The sequence below is a fragment of the Gymnoscopelus microlampas genome (assembly GCF_963454915.1).
Source record: "Gymnoscopelus microlampas genome assembly, chromosome: 8".
Classification (NCBI taxonomy): Eukaryota; Metazoa; Chordata; class Actinopteri; order Myctophiformes; family Myctophidae; genus Gymnoscopelus; species Gymnoscopelus microlampas.
The window spans coordinates 12,489,877-12,511,734 of NC_139945.1; the positions used below are offsets into that span (position 1 = coordinate 12,489,877).

The 21,858-nt window shown below is 40.7% G+C and overlaps 2 protein-coding genes across 2 annotated transcripts in view; both read right to left on the bottom strand.

The window, feature by feature from the left end:
* The window catches only part of abcg1 (ATP-binding cassette, sub-family G (WHITE), member 1), a gene marked incomplete at both ends in the record, with an annotated part of 35,780 nt that extends 23,239 nt beyond the window's left edge, over positions 1 to 12,541 (bottom strand). The window contains 2 exons of the mRNA XM_084063699.1: positions 8,150 to 8,441; positions 12,479 to 12,541. Of these exons, the coding sequence (XP_083919825.1) occupies positions 8,150 to 8,441; positions 12,479 to 12,541 (355 nt within the window). The remainder of the gene's footprint in view (positions 1 to 8,149; positions 8,442 to 12,478) is intronic.
* A 1,561-nt stretch (positions 12,542 to 14,102) lies between these two features.
* spcs2 (signal peptidase complex subunit 2) lies at positions 14,103 to 21,563 on the bottom strand. The gene is made up of 5 exons (XM_084065377.1): positions 21,499 to 21,563; positions 19,920 to 20,003; positions 19,160 to 19,324; positions 18,643 to 18,773; positions 14,103 to 16,002 (listed from the first exon to the last, which is right to left on the bottom strand). Exons 1-5 carry the CDS (start codon positions 21,535 to 21,537, stop codon positions 15,816 to 15,818), a joined length of 606 nt encoding a protein of 201 aa, XP_083921503.1. The 5' UTR covers positions 21,538 to 21,563; the 3' UTR covers positions 14,103 to 15,815.
* Positions 21,564 to 21,858: the final 295 nt, after the last annotated feature.

Below are 21,858 nucleotides of genomic sequence, written 5' to 3' on the forward strand. Positions count from 1 at the left end.
GTTCAGCCAGAACTGCGAAAAGTGGCAGAAGAAGAAGAAGAAGAAGAAGAAGAAGAAGAAGTGACAGAATAATGCGAATAACAATACGTGTCCAGAGCAGAGCTCTGGCCCCGTAAAAAGTGCTCCTCGGAGCACAAGTCTCCGCCAGCAGTCTTGTGTTGGGAATGTTGGGAATGTTCTAATTCTTATGTTCTAATTCTTACAAAAAATAGAACATGTTACTGTGTCATAGTAACATGACACAAGTGTCCTATCCGTCTGCATAACTGTCCTATCCGTCCTGTCTGTATAAGTGTCCTATCCGTCCTGTCTGTATAAGTGTCCTATCCGTCCTGTCTGTATAAGTGTCCTATCCGTCCTGTCTATGTAAGTGTCCTATCCGTCCTGTCTGTGTAAGTGTCCTATCTGTCCTGTCTGTGTAAGTGTCCTATCCAATTGTTACAGTATCCGCCATTTCTCAGCCATTTCGTGATTATTCCTGTCTTACCTCACTTTGAAAGAGGCTAAGACTCTTTCAAAGTGACACATGTATTTATAGGCCGCTATACGTCACTAGCCAATCAGATCACACTATTTCACCGTATTGTCACGTGTCACGTGAGGCTTGACCAATGTTAGCTTGGCCGAGGGGGGGGGGACGGAAAGTGAAAACAATGTCTCCTGGCGGAGACAATAAGGGTAATAATAATAATAGTAATAACTAGAAAAAGTGCTCCTCGGAGCACAACTCTCCGCCGGCAGACTTGTGTTGGGAATGTTCTACTTCTGTGAATGTTCTACTTCTTATGTTCTAATTATTATGTCCTATCCGTCCTGTCTATGTAAGTGTCCTATCCGTCCTGTCTATGTAAGTGTCCTATCCGTCCTGTCTGTGTAAGTGTCCTATCCGTCCTGTCTGTGTAAGTGTCCTATCCGTCCTGTCTGTGTAAGTGTCCTATCCGTCCTGTCTATATAAGTGTCCTATCCGTCCTGTCTGTGTAAGTGTCCTATCCCTCCTGTCTGTATAAGTGTCCTATCCGTCCTGTCTATGTAAGTGTCCTATCCGTCCTGTCTGTGTAAGTGTCATATCCGTCCTGTCTGTGTAAGTGTCCTATCCGTCCTGTCTGTGTAAGTGTCCTATCCGTCCTGTCTGTATAAGTGTCCTATCCGTCCTGTCTGTGTACTGTAAGTGTCCTATCCGTCTGTGTAAGTGTCATATCCCTCCTGTCTATATAAGTGTCCTATCTGTCCTATCTGCCAATTATGTATCAGCCATGCAGCCATTTCGTGATGGTTCCTGTCTTACCTCACTTTGCCACTGTCAAAGTGAGGTAAGACAGGAACCATCACGAAATGGCTGATGCCATGTATTTATACAGTATTTCACCGTATTGTCACGTGTCACGTGAGGCTTGACCAATCGGTGTGTCATATTTAGAAAGTGAAAACAAAACTCTCCTGCGGAGAGTAATAATAATGCTATTTTTGAAAAAAATATAATTTCAAAGATGATGATGATGATTTTATGTCATGTCCAAAATAGGTATGCCAGGTTGAAAGTGGTTAAATGGTCAGAGCCTTTTTTTTCAGAGCCAAAGTAATGTTTTCATACCAAAAAGGGAAAGTGACATCACAGTGACATCACAACTACTGTGATGAAAGGAGTACTACACGTTTCAGACTACAGGAAGGAAACATCCTAACATCCTGAGACACAGCTTGTCAAGTTGTTTTTTGTGCTTTTATAAACTCTCTGACACTCTGGTGTCAGTAGGACACAGGCTGGTTGACAAGTAGTCCTGCCTGAAGCCCATGAGCTTGTAGATTGGCTATTTTCAAATAGCTGATGCATGAAGGTTTAAAGTGCTCATGTATTAAATTTAGTCGCTTCTTTTGGGCTTGTTTTCATAGACCACCTGGTTGCTCATTTCTCTTGCAAAATCTGGCAACACTGATTCCCTCTTGGCTGAGCGGTAGATGTTTTGAATCCCTCCCGTTACAGTTCCAATCACCTCTATGTCGGGGGAGTGCATACCGGTTGAATGCTGCTTTTTCATGCTTATGTCCATCTCTGTGTTGCCTGGGTTATTTATGCCTCCGGGCCAACGCATATATGCCTTATGTCATGACATTGTTTTAATACTAAATGTGACAACAAGGGAACAGCCAGCACTCAATAAATGTCCTTTCACATAGATGTATTAGCCTCACCCAGATAGAGTAAACGGACGTGTTTCAACCTCACCGGTCTTCCACAACAGCAGATTAGGTTGAAACGTGTCCGTTGCAAATAAACAGTGGTGTAAAGTAACTAAGTACATGTACTCAAGTACTGTACTTAAGTAACATTTTGAGGTATTTTTACTTTCTTCAGTATTTACAATTATGAATACTTTTACTTCTACCCCACTACATCGCAGAGGGAAATATTGTACTTTTACTCCATTAAAATTGGATGAAAACTTTAGTTACTAGTTACAATGCGTCGCGATGCAACGCATTGTGAGCTTGTAGATCTGCTATTTTCAAAAGATTTTTCATACATTTTTAACTTGAGTACTTTTACTTTTGGTACTTTATTTCTCTACTGTATTTCTATATTGCAGTATTGATACTTTTACTTAAGTAAAACATGTGAGTACTTCTTCCATCACTGCAAATAAATCTGTGAATCTGTGAAAGGACATTTATTGAGTGTTGGCTGTTACTTATTTAATTTAAGTGTATTTAAGTGTTTTGGGCATGTTTTCTTTCATACTAACTGTGACACAAAATTAGTTTATACTATTTCCAACGTTACACAGACTGTGTATCTGTACTACACTGTGTACTGTGAACTGTGTACTGTGGAGGACGGAGAAACATTGAGATCGTTATTCTTTCTTACCATCAAGTGACTTGATCTGACTTGAAAACTTGAAAAATTCATCTTCAAATACCAAAAACTAAACAGGATTAAATTACAGGTTGAAACGTGAGGATTGATTATTGGCTGGATGACAATGGTGTCTGTTTAGACCTAATAATCTGACAGTATCGAGTTTTATCACAACTACTCATTAAGTACTTAAAGTCCAACACAAACAAGTCCCACGAACACACTCAGTTGAGGCAGAGTTTTATAGTTGCGATCTATAGTTTATAGATTTTGCAAGAAAAATAAGGAACCAGGTCAATGAAAACAAGCACAAAAGAAGCGACTAAGGGACAGGTCGATTTTTAAAGAAGTGTACCCCTGGAGAAAATGTATGTGCCCTGATCTGAAATGCCATGACCCTCCATTTGACAAAAAAAAAATCAATGACCCAAAGTGATTAAAAAAAAAAGATTAACCCTCCCCAGGAGTGTCACGATATATTGTCCCACGACATACCCTATCGTGATATTAAAATGTGACGATAGGTATTGTCATGATGTCATACTGTATTGTAATCTTTTTTTAATGATTATTTTATTTAAAAAACTCCTCACTGACCTCCTTCAATGTTGTGGTCTCTGTTTTTAGCAGCCAGTCTTGCACTCACATTTAGTCTGTTTGGGTCATGTGTTTTTCCTTAGAATATTGACAAGCGTTGGTGCACTGTTCGCTCTCTTCATATTTTCTGACACTCATGATTATACAAAGTAGTCAGTGTGTCTGAAGAAAACAATGATGTATTGACACATCTGAATGCAAGAAAACAATATAACTCTTTGACTGCCAGAGTGATACTGTAATAATGTCAACCCACTACCAGAGAAAAAGAGGTATTTTACTGTACCTTTGAAAAATCATGGAATATTTTTGTCTGGAATAATGCTCATAGTGATTTTTGTCAAGGTCTAGAGTTAGAAAATATGTGATAGCTTTCACCAATGGTAGCTTTACGGGTGCTATCATGCATTTTATTTTATAACACTAGGCGAAAATTGCATGGGTCAATATATGAAAACATACTACTTAACCCCCCAAAAAATAAATACAAAAGGTTTTTCAATTGGTTCACCTCACGATTGACATGGAGACATTTTTTGACACCTTGCAGGTATGCTGGAATCAGCCATAACAGCTCTATAATGTAATTGTGCATCCTGGTGGGATGCATGTTATACAGTCATTCTTCAGCTGCATTAACGGATGCAAGGTTCAGCACTGGATTGCATAATGGTTGCAGCATATGGGGGGCTGACAGGCAAGTTCAGTGGTAAGTCCTGAGTGTATCAGCAGCACTCTTGAAGTGGTTTCTATCAAATGGGCCAAAGACATTTGAAGAGATACAGCAGTGGCCTACCTGGACACTGTGCATCTCCATCCTACTGGCTGACAGTGGGTAGACAACTTCATTCGTCCTACACTTCACATCCACCAGTTTGAATGTGCAGGGAGACACATTGACATTAACTTGTCACCTTTTCTCTCATGACGCACATGAAGTACTTCTTCCGTGTGTGCCATGTGCAGTATAGTTGATATCTAACCCAGTGCCTGCTGAAGATGCATGTGCTCCATGCCATATAGAGTAGGGGTATTCAACTAGATTAGGCAGGGGGCCACACTTGTAAAATGACTTGAAGTCAGGGGCCACAATGTTTGTGGTTAACCGTTTGTTGTCTGTGCTAAGGGTTCCCAAACTTTTCAGGCTGTGACCCACCAAAAATAATCATATTTGAAGTGGGGACCTCCCACCCTGACAAGCACTTAGAATTGTAGGAGCTGAGGCATTACATTTATTTTGACTCATTACATTTAGTTTGACTCATTACATTTAGTTTGACTAATGTGAGGCATTACATTTAGTTTGATTATACAGATAAATATTGTGAAAAAAGCCTAACTACAAGCTCACAACGCCTTGCACTGCGAGGCGTTGTGAGCTTGTAGATCAGCTATTTTCACGATGTTTGCCTCTTATGTAATATTTGACAATTTGGCCAATTTGGTGTTAAAAAGGTCTTAAAAGTAATTAAATTGTAACTTTATAAATGTGCAGATACCCTTTATACACGTATACTGTATGTTGGTTTGTTTACTGTTGAATGAGAAAACAATGTTACACATTAAGCTAATCACCTGGGGACCCTCCAAAATCATTTGAGGACCCCCCTTGGGGTCCCGACCCCCAGTTTGGGAACCACTGCTATATAGGACACAAGGACACAACAATGGTCATATTCCATTATGAGAACTTATTAGGGCTTGCTTCATTCTTTGGCATAATGGTGAAAGTACATAATGTGAGCTGCTTGAACACTGTAATCCAAGTGATTTTCTTATGGGTGACTTTTGAGTTTTACTGGAGTACAATATCTTTCAAGTAAGATATCTGTACCTTTACTCAAGTATGGTTTTCACGTACTTTATACACAAATACTACTAACAACTGCACATGTTTAAAGGACGACTTCACCGATTTTCAACCTATCTTCATATAATTGGTCCTCACTAATACTCATGATAAAACAGTACAATTTGTTTCTACTCGGTCCGTGTCTCATACGAGGGCTGTGGACAGTTCAGAGTCCCGTCTACCAGTGACATCATCAATGGGGAATCCAAGCTAATAGAAACTGCAGGCTTTCTATTCCTGGAAAGTTGCAATGCAATAAAAGAAGCCATTGTTCTCGTGTTAATAAAAATCTAAATGAGAAATGTGAAATCTTGTTGGAAAAAAAAATCATGCCTAACGATGATGTCACTGGTAGACGGGTTTCTGGACTGTCCACAGTCCTCCTATGAGACACAGACCAAGTAGATTTTTTTTTACCATTTTATCATGAGTATTAGTGAGGACCAATTATATGAAGATAGGTTGAAAATCGGTCAAGTTGTCCTTTAAGGCTGTGGTGCTGACGGATTCTCACTTACACTTCTTAACGCTTTACGGCTAAACGGTTGGGTTAACTATGAACTATTTTTCTCACAGTCTTGTGGCCACCAACTTCAAGTCATTTTATAGCTATGGTCCCCTGCCTAATCTAGTTACCCCAGACGTGCTACAACAACAAGCAGCACAGCAGATCAGTACAGTAGTATATAAGGAAATACATAACGTCCAGAGTGGTGGATGGTCTCCATAATTTACTCACCAAAGATTAGATTTACCCACATTTGGGTTCCTGTAGCAGTGTCTTGACTGCAAATACTGCAGTACTGGTGGGTGTTAATTTGGGACCCTGAGTGAGTCACTAACATTCCTCCATTCTAAATAGTAGCCTATAGAGCTTTATCCCAACCATTTTTCAAAGAGAGAGTGTCAATAATAAAATAATCAGTTTGAAGTAGAATTCTTCATTCGGATTTTGAAAACTGTGTTTTTGCACAAGTGATAACACACAGAAAGCTACCACCGATGCAAGGCTATCACATTTTCCCTATCACTACCCAAAAAACACTATGAGAATTATTCCCCTCAGATGATACTGATGACCCCATATTTGGGGTCCTGGCTGAAGGACTACAACGCCTGTTGAAGTTTTGCTCAAATTGTTCAACCACCATCGTTAAGACGCTGATTAGATTTGACTGGGTTGTTCACACTCGCTGTGCGTTGATGGCTTGTTAACGACCGTCATTGATTCTAAATAGACCAAGGTGTTACTTGATTTGAATCCTTTGTATCCTTTGAAATAGAGAGGGGTCATTGACCACTGTTCTGCTGTACTAAAAAGGTATATAAAAAACTGACTATTTTATTAATTCAAAATCGCATGACCCTCCATTGGATTCAAAGTAAAATTACCTGACCCTCCCTTGGACCAAAATTAGAAAGGCATGACCCTCCCCTATTTTCCTCCAGGGACCCCCTTCTGTAAATTTCGACTGGTCCCTAATAGGCCACATGAACGAGTTAAACCTATATTCATCGGCTATTTGAACCGTCCCAGGGGGTCCCCAGCTAAATTGGTTAATATAAGTTCATAGGTTTGGTATTTGTAGTGCGCCCCCCCTCCCCCCCACCCACCCAGTTATTACACTGGCCCAGAGCGCAGTCCGGAGAAAGAGAAAAAGAGAAAAACATAGTTCAAGACAAAGAAGACTAGACTAGGACAACAAGAACTCAGTCACACTGTCAGTCAGTCACAACAAGAGGGAGTAGAAACTAAATACGCACACACGCACGCACGCACGCACGCACACACACAGAACAAGTGAGTCCTCTACAGTGAAACAGCATGTTTTTAAAAGTCGCTAGGGTGGGGGCAGCTTTGATCTTCAAAGAGACTTTGTTCCACAACTCTTCGGTAGCATCAGAATCAGTTCAACCACTATAACCCTATTTTATAGATCAGCTATCTATCAACAAGCTCACAACAAGTCGCATTGCGACGCGTTCTGAGCTTGTAGATCTGCTATTTTCAATTCAACTTGAAATAATTCTCAAAATGTTGGTATATTTTTAGTGTAACAACATAAATCTTTCATCGAGGCGCACACAATCTTTTCAGATGGGCGTCTGTGGCCAAATGTATATTAACTTGGAGGGTCCTTGACATGAAACAGATTGAGAATGACTTTTGAAATGTGCTGGTGACTTTTAGATGAATTGCACGTCATACATATTGTTTTTTATTTAGTTTATGTTGTGTTTTAGTTTTGGTCTTTTCATGATGTTTTTAGATGGTTTCTTGTTTTATGTTGCACTGCAAGTGGCTGAGGGGCAGTGGTGGAAAGTAACTAAGTACATTTACTTAAGTACTGTACTTAAGTGCAATTCTGAGGTATTTGTACTTTACTTGAGTATTTCCAATTTCCAATACTTTTACTTCTACTCCACTACATCTCAGAGGCAAATATTGTACTTTTACTCCACTACAATTATTTGAAAACTTTAGTTACTAGTTACTTTTCATATATAAATGATGATATAATGAAACATACATTAACCACTTTAACCCTATTTTATACCTTTATACCTAGGCTATTTGAAAATAGCTTGTAGATCTGCAATTTTCAAATATTTTCTACTTTTACTTTTGGTACTTTAAGTACATTTTGATGCCAATACTTTTGTACTTTTACTCAAGTACATTTTGAATTCTGGGACTTTTACTTGTAACAGAGTATTTTCATATTGCAGTATTGGTACTTTTACTTAAGTAAAGAATTTGAGTACTTTTTCCACCACTGCTGAGGGGGAAAGATGTTTCATATTCTTTATGAATGTAAGTAGATTTAATAGAGAACATAGACCTCTCTTCCTCCACCACGGTCCCTCTGGGATGGAGAACGACACGTCGCGGAACTCCATGTTCACCGACGGTCGGCGTGGCAACGAGGAGAAGCGCTGCGCCTCCGTCAGGTTGTTGTCCACCTTCTTGAGGGGCGGGCGGGCGGGGGGGCAGTGTTGCAGGAGGAGCGGGGTGGTCTGCTGCCCCGCCCCATCACCACCACCACCTCCTGCACGCGATGACATCACCTCCTCATCCACGCTCACACACACCGACCTGGGGTCCAGCATCAGGTCTGGTGGGCCGTTGGTGTTCTGGATGGGTGGGAGAGAGAGAGAGAGAGAGAGAGAGAGAGAGAGAGAGAGAGAGAGAGAGAGAGAGAGAGAGACAGAGAGAGAGAGAGAGAGAGAGAGAGAGAGAGAGAGAGAGAGAGAGAGAGAGAGAGAGAGAGAGAGAGAGACAGACAGACAGACAGACAGACAGACAGACAGAGAGAGAGAGAGAGAGAGAGAGAGAGAGAGAGAGAGAGAGAGAGAGAGAGAGAGACATTTGTAGATTTGTAGATGTGTCTGGATCCATCTCTGTTTAGCTTTGTTCGGGTTACCACTATAACCAGAACCACCTCTGAATGGGGAGGTAATATTAAAATAAATATTTACAAAATAAATAAATAAAAAGAAAATAGCCGACTACATGTTCACGTAGATCGACTATTTTCGCAATTTTAGATACGTAACCACTTACATTGGTATCTTTTCTGTTTTCTGTATTGTGGGGAAAGCTTTAGCTGAAAATAGCCGAACGACAAGCTCACAACGAGTTGCAGCGTTGTGAGCTTGTCGATCGGCTATTTTCTGTGAAAGCTTTCCCCACAATACGGATGCTGGGATTTAAGTGGTTAATGTATAATTTCTAAGTTCTAGGTTCAAGCAGTGCAGCAGAAAGCTTTTGTGAAACATTAGACGTGTGAAAGAAAGTGATTTAAACACCTTCCACTTACTGCTGTAACTAAACACCAGTAGAACACAAGCTGCTCTCACACATCTCTCCCAACACACATTCATCCAGTGGTATAAAGTAACTAACATTTACTCAAGTACTGCACTCAAGTACAAATATGAGGTGTCTTTACTTTACTTAAATGTAACAGAGTATTTCTACATTGCAGTATTAATACTTTTACTTAACCCATTAAGACCGGGAACGCATCTGTGTGCCATTTTAAGATTTCTTTGGGCTATTCAAAAATAGCAGATCTACAAGCTCATAGCGCGGCACCGAGTGCCGAAAGAAAATGTTAGCCAAAGAAATCTTAAATTTACACACCCTTCCCGGCCTTAAAGGGTTAAGTAAAACATTTTAGTAATTTTTCCACCACTGCATTCATCTGATTTGACACTTCATATCGTTGTTGTTGGGCATTATCTCCATATTCTAACTTTTTGTGTTTTTTTCCCGAAACTAATGCCCTACTTGACCACTCTATACAGCATCACACAAAAGCATCAAAAGTAGCAGATCCGCAGGCGTTTCGAGCTTGTAGATCTGCTACTTTTGCTATTTTTTAATTTGAATCCTGAAAAGTAACAGTTTTGAACATAATATTATGAGTTTACCACCCGACAGAGACGATATACTCATGTTATCAGGAGGAAATGTATTCCGCGTAGTTAAATCAGCTCAGTGAAAAACCTATAGCCTGACTATAAGATATATAGTTTATATACTTGATCGTTTGATGTTTTCTTTGACATGCTTATTTATTTCATGTCTGACTTTTTTCTCCCTCCCCCCTTTCTTGTCCTCCCTTTCTGGAAAACAACAACGATGGGGCTTATGCAAAGAACAAACAAGAACAGATTCCGCCCCAGAGGTAAAATAAAAGTGCGGTGGGAGCGTGCCCTATCAGGAGTCTCCATGTCTCTCCAGCTCTTTATTGAAGAGAAAATGCATGCAACATTTTCATTTGTCCCAATCAGGATAGAGAACTCAGACAGGATACAGATTGAATGAGTGAAATTGGAAGTGGAACACTATAAAAAAAAAAATCTCTCCTGATTGGCTGACATTTTGTCACCTACCTTAATGTATTTTATGTTCATTAAAGAGCTGGAGACAGGGAGACCCCTGTTACTTAACAAACACTGATTACTATCAGAATATAATGCTTTAACCTTTTATAAATATATATTTTAACCAAAGAATATGACTTACTCTACCTTAATAGATAAGAACATATAGGTTTATAATGACTAAGATGGTTTCAGTGGCTACAGCAACTCAAAACTAAACATTACAACCAGAACCAACCCTGTCAGTAGGATTCAGTAGAATCCTTTCAGTGGAGTTCTAGTGGAAACCTTACATTAAATCTGAGAATTCAACTCCGAGTCCAAGTTCAAGTTCATTTGGTAGCCTACAACAAGCTCTCCATTTAGAAACCAGAACATCATTATTCACACTTAGAAACGGAAGAAGACTAATCATTTCAATAGTATCCACAAAGATCTGCATTTGCCCCAGTGCCTTGCTCAAACAAGCTACAGATAGCCATTGGCCTATATCAATAGGCCTGACACTAGCCCAAGAGGTGGGTGGGGGGGCTCATAGCACTTGTAGATCTGCTATTTTGAAAATATGTTGCAAATAGTTTTTTGAATATTTGTGAAACATTTTTAACAACACAAATCTTCTCTTCTGGGAGTCCCTGGCACAAAACCTTATCAGATGGGGGGGTCCCCGGCCAAATATCAACTATATCAACTTCAACTTGACATGAACAAGTTTGAGAACCACTGCTGTATACTGTACAGGCTATATCGTTGGTTCTCAAGGTTCTCAAGCAAAATGTGTTAATATTATAGCATCGCAATAATTTTAACCACTTTAACCTTTTATACTTTGGCTATTCAAAAATAGCAGATATACAAGCTCATAGCGTGGCACTGAGTGCCGAGTATGAACACTATGAGCTTGTAGATCTGCTATTTTTGAAAAATCGTGAAGATTTGTGCAAACCTTTGAATATATATATTTTTAAAGCCAACATTTGTAACTCAAATCTTTGCTTCTGGGGGGTCCCTGGAACAACACATTTTGAGATGGGGGTCCGCAGTCAAATAGATATCATTTTGGGGGTCTGTGACGTTAAAGCGTTTGGGAACCACTGGGCTATATGAGCAGTTGGTGTCATGGTGTGGAATCCATGTGGAGCGTGTTGACATTACAAAGCGTGCAGTGGCTCTGTGTGGCAGTGCAGACTGGGACTGGCCGGTCGGGCGGTAAGAAGCAGCTCCTTAATCCGTTTCTATACCGGGACGGTGGGGAGGTAACTGTCGGTCAACAGCTTATGGCCAGAATGAAAAACAGACAGCTTCAACTTCTGACCCCAGAAAAGAAAAACAACACACACACATGTCAGAATGAAGACACAACTAACCACAATGTAGCCTGTTTTTCACCAACATTTAAAATAAAATAAATGCATGTACTACACTAGGCCTATGAAGTCACCCAGACACCTGTCTGCATTTCTGTCTGTCTGTCTGTCTGTCCTTCTAAACCACAAGCACATTCATTTTAATATGACTGCATGGGATAGCCTATTTAGAGACATTTGACATGTATGACATGCATTATTGTGTTAATTTTAGTATGCTCTGTTGATTAATTGAATACATAGGACCACAATGGAAACAAGTCCCCAGGACTTTTTTTTGTGTTATCGTTTTAGCTTTAATGTCTTACTGTACCACGTGCTGTTTACATTTCTGACTAATTAAGTATTCAATCAATCAATCAATCAATCAATCAATCAATCAATCAATCAATCAATCAATCAATCAATTAATTTAATTCTGGAAAAAGCAGACAATTAAACGTTTTTAAGACATAAACATAAACTGACATAACTTTCAGTCTGACTCAAAACAGAATAGCTAGAATACTAAAGTTCCAGGAGAACAAAACACATTCGGGCCAAAGCCAAGCTAATTCTTTTCTGAATGCAGAATATCATTCTAGTAGAGTATAAATAAACACATGGTAAGGTCCTCCTTGGGACTTGCCTGGGTCCATTTTTGGTTGAATTTGCACCATTGTCAGAGTTAACCCATTAGACTAGAGGTCTACAAATGCCTTCTAAACCAGTAGTTCAAACTTTCTCGTGCCAATTAAGGACCCCCAAAATGACGTTTTTGGCCACGGACCCCCGTCAGAAAATGTTTTGTGCGAGGGAGTCAGCCAGGGACCCAGATTTGTGGGAGAAAAAAAACATTTCTAAATTAGCCTATAGGCTATAAAACATTTTTCAAACCCTTTCAGGATGTCTAAATGCTCCAGATAGACTCACCATGATGATGGAGTTAGTGACCTGGGCGTTGTTGAGGGAACAGGCTGCCATCAGGGCAGACATCCCTGACCGCAACCTCTCCTTCTTAGTCACTTTGGAAGGTTTCTGTTAGGAGGAATTATAATAATAATGACGATGATGATGATAATAACAACAATGATGCTAATATTCCCTTATAGAATTAAATAATAATAAAAGCACGCGCACACACAGCAGCCTCCTCGCTCCGCTCTGTTCTTCCTTCCCTAGCTAGCTGGCTCGAGCTGTGCGTGCGTGCGGTGATGCGCGCGGCCGCCAGGGTGCGTGCGTTCATGTAGATCCACTCATTAACTGTCTCCAATGGAATCACATTATTTTATTTATCTATAATTATTTTTGATGTAATGTGAACAAGAATTGGTTCGTATAAGGGTGTCCACGTGACAAACAGACATATATATTTTTTGTAAAACATGTTCAAATATTTGTAGTTAAATGACTTTAACGTTACTTTGTGATTACGTCAATGGGCTATATTCTACACATTGGTGTTTAATGTAGTCAAACGTGATGGTTTAGTAATTAGTTAGTTATTATTTATGACCTAAATGTGCTTAATTGATAATTGGCCAAGTTAACAAGATGACCCTGAATAATCTTACTATTGTTGGCCAATAGAAGGCGCCCCTAACCAACACTATGTGTGTGTCTGTTTTGTTTCCATCATACTAACTAGTACTAACTAACTAACTAACTACTAACCCTAAACCATCTCTTCAGCTACAGAACGTGTAAAACCTCTTTTAAACCTCTGTGGTGTAGCCAAAAATAACTACAAGCTAACACGCAGGCGATAAATCAAACTTTAACTATAGACGACTGGTCTGTTTACAATATGCTCCCAGTAACGTCAAACTCAACAGTAAACACACTATACACAAATAGAATTATTTATTTAGACTTTAGAGCCACAAGTTTAGACCATAACAATAGCATGTAGCCTAATATAAATATTAGATATCATATTACTAGCCTAAGGTCCAAGGTCCACTAGCCTAAGGTCCCACCACCAGTAATGTCACAGTCTATCACAGCTTTGGGTACAGAGTGACACTTATTGGTTTATAAAACAGTTTGAACACCAGATGGACTTTTCATGTCTGGTTCCAAGTATAACAAACTAACCCAATTCTTCTACTGATGCAGTCAGGCTTCTACTGGTAGTCACACTCTGGTAGAGCAGTAGTCACTGCACCAGTACAACCGCAAACTTCTACGGTTGGTCACGTGACTTGGAGCTTGACCAGTACAACCAGACAGTCTACTGTTGGTGACTGGGAGCTGACCAGTAAAACCACAGTCTGACTTCTACCATTGGTCACTGGGAGCTGACCAGTACAACCAGTCTTCTACTGTTGGCCACTGGGAGCTGACCAGTACAAGCAGTGCAATTTTAAGTATTGAGAGTCAGATGGTATAAGATCACAAAGCCCAGTTTACTCCTGATAACTATTAAGTCAAACTAACCATTATCCAGCAACGCAACTAATCATTACTAGTCTGCCCCTCTCTCTCGTCATAAGTTGTAAAAATACACAACACAACCTCAACTTTCAGAACCAAAGGGAACAATGTGCTACTGAAATATGAAACATGTTTTATTTATGCAGAATAAGGCTATCTGTGTAATACTGACATTCATCCCATTTTTAGTAGAAAGGCATTTACATAGAGGGTGGAGTCTCTGTGCATAACTGTAGTCGGCTAATTACCACAGGTGGCATACCCGATTCCATTTCTGTTTAGCAAAGAGAATTGTGAAAAAGAAAAAAAATGAGCCTATAGTAACAACTGTTTGGTCGATTCACTTCACATTCAGGGTTTTAAACTCCTTAAGACTCTTCACGTTAACCTTGAAAAAAAATCGTGATTTGAATTAATCTTTTAAGTAACGATATTTTATTAAAAAAAAAAAAAAACAGCTCTCTCACTTGAATGATTTCAACTCAATCCGAGTCTTCTGAAAAAGTAGAAAACGTGAGCAAATTATGAAATTGCATTATAATAAAGTGGGAGTGGGTTAATAAGTATAGACACAAGAGGAGTTCCGAGTGCAGAATTTATGCGTCATTACAAACAAACCCTCTTTAACACTGAGACAAACACTGTCTCCCGTTCCACTTAAAACATACTTTTATACAGAAAGTACACAGTTGTATAATTTTGTAACATTTATGGCAACAATGATTCATATGAAAACTAAACCCTAGAGATGAACGCGTCGGTGACCTTTCTAATAACAGATGAAAAGTAGTTTTGTAAGGTCCCCAACAGACGGGTATTTTTTGTTTTTACATCATCTAAATATAAGACCAGCTGAAATGAACAAAGGATGGATATGGGGTCTAAACATGGGATTGACCGGGGGTCCTCCAGGGCTCTATACAAGGTGCGCTCCTTTATTCCCTCCTCTACACCAAATTTCTTCGCCCCAAAAAATAGCCGATCTACAAGCTCACAACGCATGGCGACTTGCTGATTGCCCCCCCCCCCCCCCCCCCAGAATAGGGACGCGGAATATGGTTACGGTTACTCAACGTTGGGTCCACCAGGTGGTCCAAATGGAACCCCCCTTATGGGTCTGTAACTCTGAGAGTGTACAACATACTCATGGATTAAATCAAAATAAAATCTCACCACGGAAATTCTTTCGTCAGGACAAGTTCTAATGTGCGATTTGTGAAACAGCATGAAAGCCCCCCCGCACTAGAGTGCTGTTTCCTAAACAATTAGCACATTAAGTCAAATCACAATGTTTTAGTAATATTGTTCCTGCCGTTCTACATACTGCTAATCAGGTGAATTAATCACAGATTGAAGCTTTACCAGTTGTTTTTATGAAATATCTGAGACATTTTTTGTTGGTTTTATGGAAGATGCTTCTGAACGTGTCGCTAGGTTGACCAATGCTCTAATCTTAAAATAACCGAAAATAGCCAATCTACAATCTCTCTGCGACGCATTGAGAGCTTGTAGATCAGCTATTTTCACTGCGCAACATGTTTTCATAGATTCTATAGAATCCAAATGACTGAAATCAGTCGTAGCAACTGAGAACTTTAATCCATGTGTGCTCTCAGATTGAACACATGTACAAATCCCATTTGTGAACTCTCAAGAGTTACAGACCACTAAGCGTCCATTCTGGACCCCTGGTGGACGCCCGACCTAACGTTGAGAAACAGCGGTTCAAGTGATTAAACTCCATGTCCAGCCCTGTTCAGGACCATCTGTTCTTGTTGGCATGGAAACATATACTATCAAAAACCTGATGAAAACATTAGGATTGTCATTTATTTTATTTGGTCTTCTTCTCTGTGGCCAGCGTGTCGTGGAGTTTGGAGATGCACTTCTCAAACTGGTCCATCACCAGCGTGCCGCTGTCGTCGAAGAACCAGGCTACGGACTTGGTGAAGTCGTCCTCCCGGTACGAGTTGGTTTTACCGTCCGTGAAACACACCCGGAGTGTGTACTGGTCGTCAAACCTACGGTAAACACACACACACACACACACACACACACACACACACACACACACACACACACACACACACACAACAATGATGTTACAATGAAGTCAAATCTACAACACACAGGGCTGGTAGTGGCTCAGGAGGAAGAGCGGCCGTCTTGGAATCCAAAAGTTTCCAGGTTTGACCCCCGGCTCTTCCTGGCTGCGTGTCTAAGTGTCCTTGAGCAAGACACTGAGGGTGCATTAAGACTATGGTCCCGGGTGCGCACCCCGGACCACTTGGCAGATGTTGTGATAGTGTGAAGGTTGCGTACAGTTCCCCGGAACGGATCACCGTACCGTACCTGAGACCGCCTGGGGAGGTAGTCTCGGGCCCGATTCATGCGTATTCGGGTACGGAACGCTGCAATGTGAAGCCATCCGTACCAACAGAAGGAAGTGGACTGCTAATCCTATATCATTTATACATTTTTATAATGACACATTATTTTACCTGGGTTGTACCTTCTCATAGTTCTACTTGAATGTTGACAAGAAATAATAATCCCGCTAGTGTTTGAATAGTGCGAGCCGTGAAAAAACAAACAAAAAACACATGTGTAGGGAGCGCTGCCGTTAAGATACCAAGGATTAGGCTGTTAGGTCACTGTTAAAATACCACGGATGCGTCAGTGACGTCACTGTCATATCGCTGCTGTCCGGCAGGAACCAGCTAACTCCATTTTTCCACTTTTGTATTTTTGCCCATAAATCAGTGCTATTGAACACCCTTTACGTCTGTGTGTTGGTAAAAAAATTAAAAGTATTAAAAAGTGCTTCTGACAAAACCAGCTAACTCTATTGGATCCTCAAACTTTCTGCTAAACCAGCTAACTCCAGCAAAGGGGGGTGGAGTTAGCTGGTTTTGCTGACTCCAGGCTCCACCCCCTTTTGACCTCCAACCTCATTTGAGCTTGGAGGTCCATTCAGCTGTTCTTATCAATGATGAACAAAACCTCCTAACTCCTTTTTTTTTTTTTTTTTCATTTCCTGAAAAATAAACATTTGAGTTAGCTGGTTCCTGCCGGACAGCAGAGATATGATAATTACAGACGACGTTACACACTGCTTTAGTTGTGTATTGTTGTTCTGTTAATATTATAACTCAAGACAACGGTAGGAACACAGTCAAACTTTATTATTCACTCTAAACTAGACAAGTGACTCTTCTTCTGTGAATGACATTCTCTATCTCCCAAAGCTCCATAGTCCACATCGCCCCCATGAGGCACATAAGTACAATTACTGTTCAATGAAGTGTACTCGGGTACGGAAGAATCTTGGCCAATGTGAATGCTGGCCAGCTGGGAGAGGCCAATCGTACTCGGGAACGGTTCGAATCAACCGGACCCAGTCTGAATCCGCCCTGACTGAAGCCCTAACTGCTCCTGATGAGCAGGTTGGTAGCATAGTTATCTCCTGCATCTGTGTGTGAATGGGTGAATGACTGTGAAGTACATTGAAAAGCGCTTTGAGGGGTCGGAGAAACGTACATACTGTATATGTTACATCTACTGTATTTACACTTAATATATTTTACACTGAAATGGCAATCTGGGAACCCATCGCCAAATAAAAAGGAAAAACAGCGCCCTCTGCTGCTTTTTACTTATTAATTTGGCTCTGGGCAGAGCTGAACGGACGACCCAATGCTCAGGGAAACCGGGGTTTTGGTCTGCCTTCAGCCTTTCAGTTCCGGTGGTGCGACTATGTTTTCATTCCCACTAACAATATTTCTCCACGGAACACTAACACCATTTCTCCTAAAGAACATGGAACGTTTTGCTTATAAGCCCACTTGTTTCTATGATGAAAGAGCAATTTAAAATGTTACTAAATTTCCGTGGTTTTGTCGGCTTTGAGGACGCTAAATTGTTAAATGAGTTTCGGTTTGTTTCCAGTGGGGAACGAACGGCACACACGTAAATCCCGGCTACTATATTTGATTGGGTAAAGCGCGGCCTGCTTCCTGATCTTGTAGCCAATGTGCACGGGTTGTCAACACGGCTACCGACAGATTCAAGCCTCTCTACTTCCAGAGCCACTGCCGCCCCTATTAGCAGGGGTGCACATAACTGGTGCGCAGGTGCGCATGCGCACTCAAAATAAAAAATGCGCACCACATCAGACGACGCAAGGCGCTTTTGCGTACCAACAGCTGGGACAGGAATTTCCAAGCTTCTTTTTTTTCACTCTCACAATCACGCTAAAGCATGCGTCGGCCCCATACACAGCCATTAGGCGGAGGGGGAGAGGACGCACGCTGCACGTGATTGTGTGAGTGTCTCGCATCGCCTCGCATTGCCTCGCTGCGTGCACGCAGCCAGCAGCGGCTGTTAGAGGCACTCGTCACCGATGATGAACGCACCGTGATGGTGCAAAATATGCCGTGAACGTCCCAAATCTGGCGGATAAAAGCAGCGCAGCACAGGACACCAACCTTGGGGGCTTCACCAAACGGTGTGAGAGGAAAAAAAACAGCGAAAATCGGATTTGGAAGCAGAGCGTCCTTTTTTTTTCTGAGTACTAGACCAAAAAAGTTATGTGCACCCCTGCCTATTAGCCAACATCTACACTGTATTTACATTGCATGTATGCATGATGTAAATGTCACCTTTTGAGACTGGAGGAGAGCTGCCACACATGGTCAGGGTCCATGCCTGCAGGGTCTTTCTGCACCGCCACCAGGAAGATGCTCTTCTCTTTGTATGATGTGTACAGAGTCAGGATGCCCATCATTATGAAATATGTGCACTGAATGGTTAAGGAATATCAACAACAGTGGGGTCAGTGCAGAGCACAATAGTCATCATGTGTGAGTGTGTTTATGTGTGGGGATATTGTCGCTGTTAGGCGGAAACCTCATATCTCCGTATTCCAACTTTTTTAAACGTCCCCCCCATAAATGTAAGTTAAAAAAAAGTTGCAAAAATAGCCGATCTACAAGCTCACAACACGTCGTGATGCAACGGGTTGTGAGCTTGTAGAACAGCTGTTGCTGTAGGGCAACTTCTGCCCGACAGCAACGATGAGATGACAAAAATGTTGTGTTTATGGGTGCGTTCGGATATATAGCACTGAGCGCACTGGCCAATACAAACAATGTGTGTGTGTGCGTTTTATGTGTAAGGATATGAGATGACGCAGCATGCCAGCACAGGTTTGGACTCTGGGAAGGGATGCAGGAAGTCCCAGACCAGAGCCACCACGGCGAACACACACGACACCGTGCAGATCAACAGACGACCGTCTACTAGATTGAAGTTCTCCAAATAGCAATACTTCTCCAACAAGACCTGCAGGAGAAGAGAGAAGTCATACAAGTAGAAAGAAAAGAATAATGTAAGGAAGGAACAATTAACATAAAACAGTCATTACAACAACAAAGAACCCTGAAAAGATCAACTATATTAAAGTGTTCAGTAACAGAGTAGAATAATAATATAGTAAAGCAGGGGTCTTCAACAGGGGTTCCAGGATCCCTAGGGGGTCCTCAGAGTTACTACATTAACCACTTGAGCCCTAGCATCCCTGGCCTATTCTGAGGAGAACTTTAGCCAAAAATGGCAGATCTACAAGCTCACTGAACTTGTAGTTCGGCTATTTTCGGCAAAGAGGTTTGGTGTAGAGGGGAAAAGGAGCAGACTAAGTTGAAGTATTGAGAATTAAAGCGGTTAAATGTCTGAAAAATACATATTAACGTGAATCAAACAGTGCTGTCAAACAACAAGTCTGTGGCGCTATCTATGAAATTGTTTTATTTGCAACACAAGTTTATACAATATGTAGTGGGGTCCCTGCTTCATCTCTCTCTCAGCTAAGGGGTCCGACTCCTAGACCTGAGAAGCGTTGAAGACCCCTGTATTCAAATATTCAGTAACAGAACAGAACCTTCTTAGCGGCATCGTCGAGTGAGTTCTTAACAGCGGCTCCGTCCCATTTATCAATCTTCACTGGCTTCTCGTCTATTCTCCACTGGAAACATAAAAACATGTCCACGATGACCATCAACCATGATAATAAGGTAACAGGAAGAGTGGGCACAAGGAAAAGTGTTTTATACATGATTAGAACATGCTTAAACATACGACAGTTAAGGTCTAATATTTATACAATTGATACAAACCCGTATCCAATCATTTTGGGGCATAAACAAAGAAGTTGAAGGATACAATTAAGTCTGATAATGATGTACCGTGCATGTTCACATCATACTTTACATTACTTAGACCATTCCTCAAATATATATATTTTTTTACCTTTTGGTCAAATTTTCCAATTTTACATTGAGGTGCCTACTCTTCTTGTCTCCGATAGAAATAGCACTTATTAAGAACACCTTTTCAAGATAGGGAAAAAAAGAAATGCTTGCTAGAAAAAAACAAATCAATAATGTTATAAACGGAAATTAGATTTTTTTTTAAAACACTTCCTGTTTGACATAGGAAGCAGGTTATGCAAAACTCTCCACTAATTCCTCCACTTTAAAGCTGAAACAATTAACTCCATCTAATTCAACCAGACATCATCATCATCAAGCCCACCAGTTTGAAATAGAATTTGGTTTATTGTTCTACAATGAGTGGATAAAAGCATTAAATCACCTGAAATCTTAACTAAACATACGTGTGCATAACTGCATATTCCTCAACGTGTGACAGAAAACCAGCGAGTTAAAAGTATAAACAAATAAAATGCAAGTTATCAGATACTAGATTAATAACCATACAGTATTGTTTTTTGGTCCCTTTGGGATCTACTGGTATGCTAATTTCATAATGGGTTACCATATGTTTCATGGGTTAGTGCGCAAAACTTTGCACAAAGACAATAGAATAATTAGTGCAAACAATTGCTTAGCGACTTTATCTATCAAAATAAATAAACATATTTTCTTAATATAAAATGATTAAAAAACATATTTTAACCGTAATACCTGTATCCATCGTATTTCCTATCAGTGTTGCCAAGGCCGCTTATTATAAGCGAATTTAGGCTTGTTTTTCAGTGAAGTTGCTTGTAAATATTGGTGGTTGCGATTTTTGGGCTTCTTTCTAAAGTGTAGTTGCTTATTTGGGCTTGGTCCTAATGTTGTTTAAACCAGTGGTTCTCAAACATTTTCATGTGAAGGACCCCCAAATTAGTTAGTAAGGCTATTTTTAATTAGCAAGGGACGGGCTCTGGGCTCATGTAGCCTACTGGTCGCTTATTTTGGGCTTATTTCCATCGACCTGGTTGCTTATTTCTCTCGCAAAATTTGGCAACACTGGTTCCTATACGTTGCAACTCAATGAAAGGGCTAACGTCAGCTTAGCTTTTAGCTTAAAGCTACCGAGAGTCAATTTGAGTCGTTCTTCTGACGTTACACGTCAAATAACTCACGCCCACAGCCGGAAAAACTGTTAAAATATTAAAACCGAATAGTCATAACGCCGTTATTAAATCAGAAACAATAAGGTTTTATTCTTACTTTCTCCAGAAGTCCACTCTTTCCGTTTCTCGCTGCCATTTTTTCTCTTCCTGAAACCGTTAATGCCCCCCCAATATGACATGGCGCGCTGTGATTGGTCGGCACCCTGATTTAAACGACCAACCAGCTCGCACGCCGTGCGGACGTGGTGACGCAGACGCTACGCACTTGCGGAAGAGCCTACATTAGCAGATCTATAAGCTCACAAGGCGGAGCGGACGCGACTCGTGGTGAGCTTGTAGATCTGCTATATTGGCACTCGTTCGTTTTTTAACGCCGTCTCCAGTTCTTTTACACCTCCATCCATGGTTGTTCCCATGGTTACATGATGTGACAATCCCTTTTCCAGCTCCAGCTCCT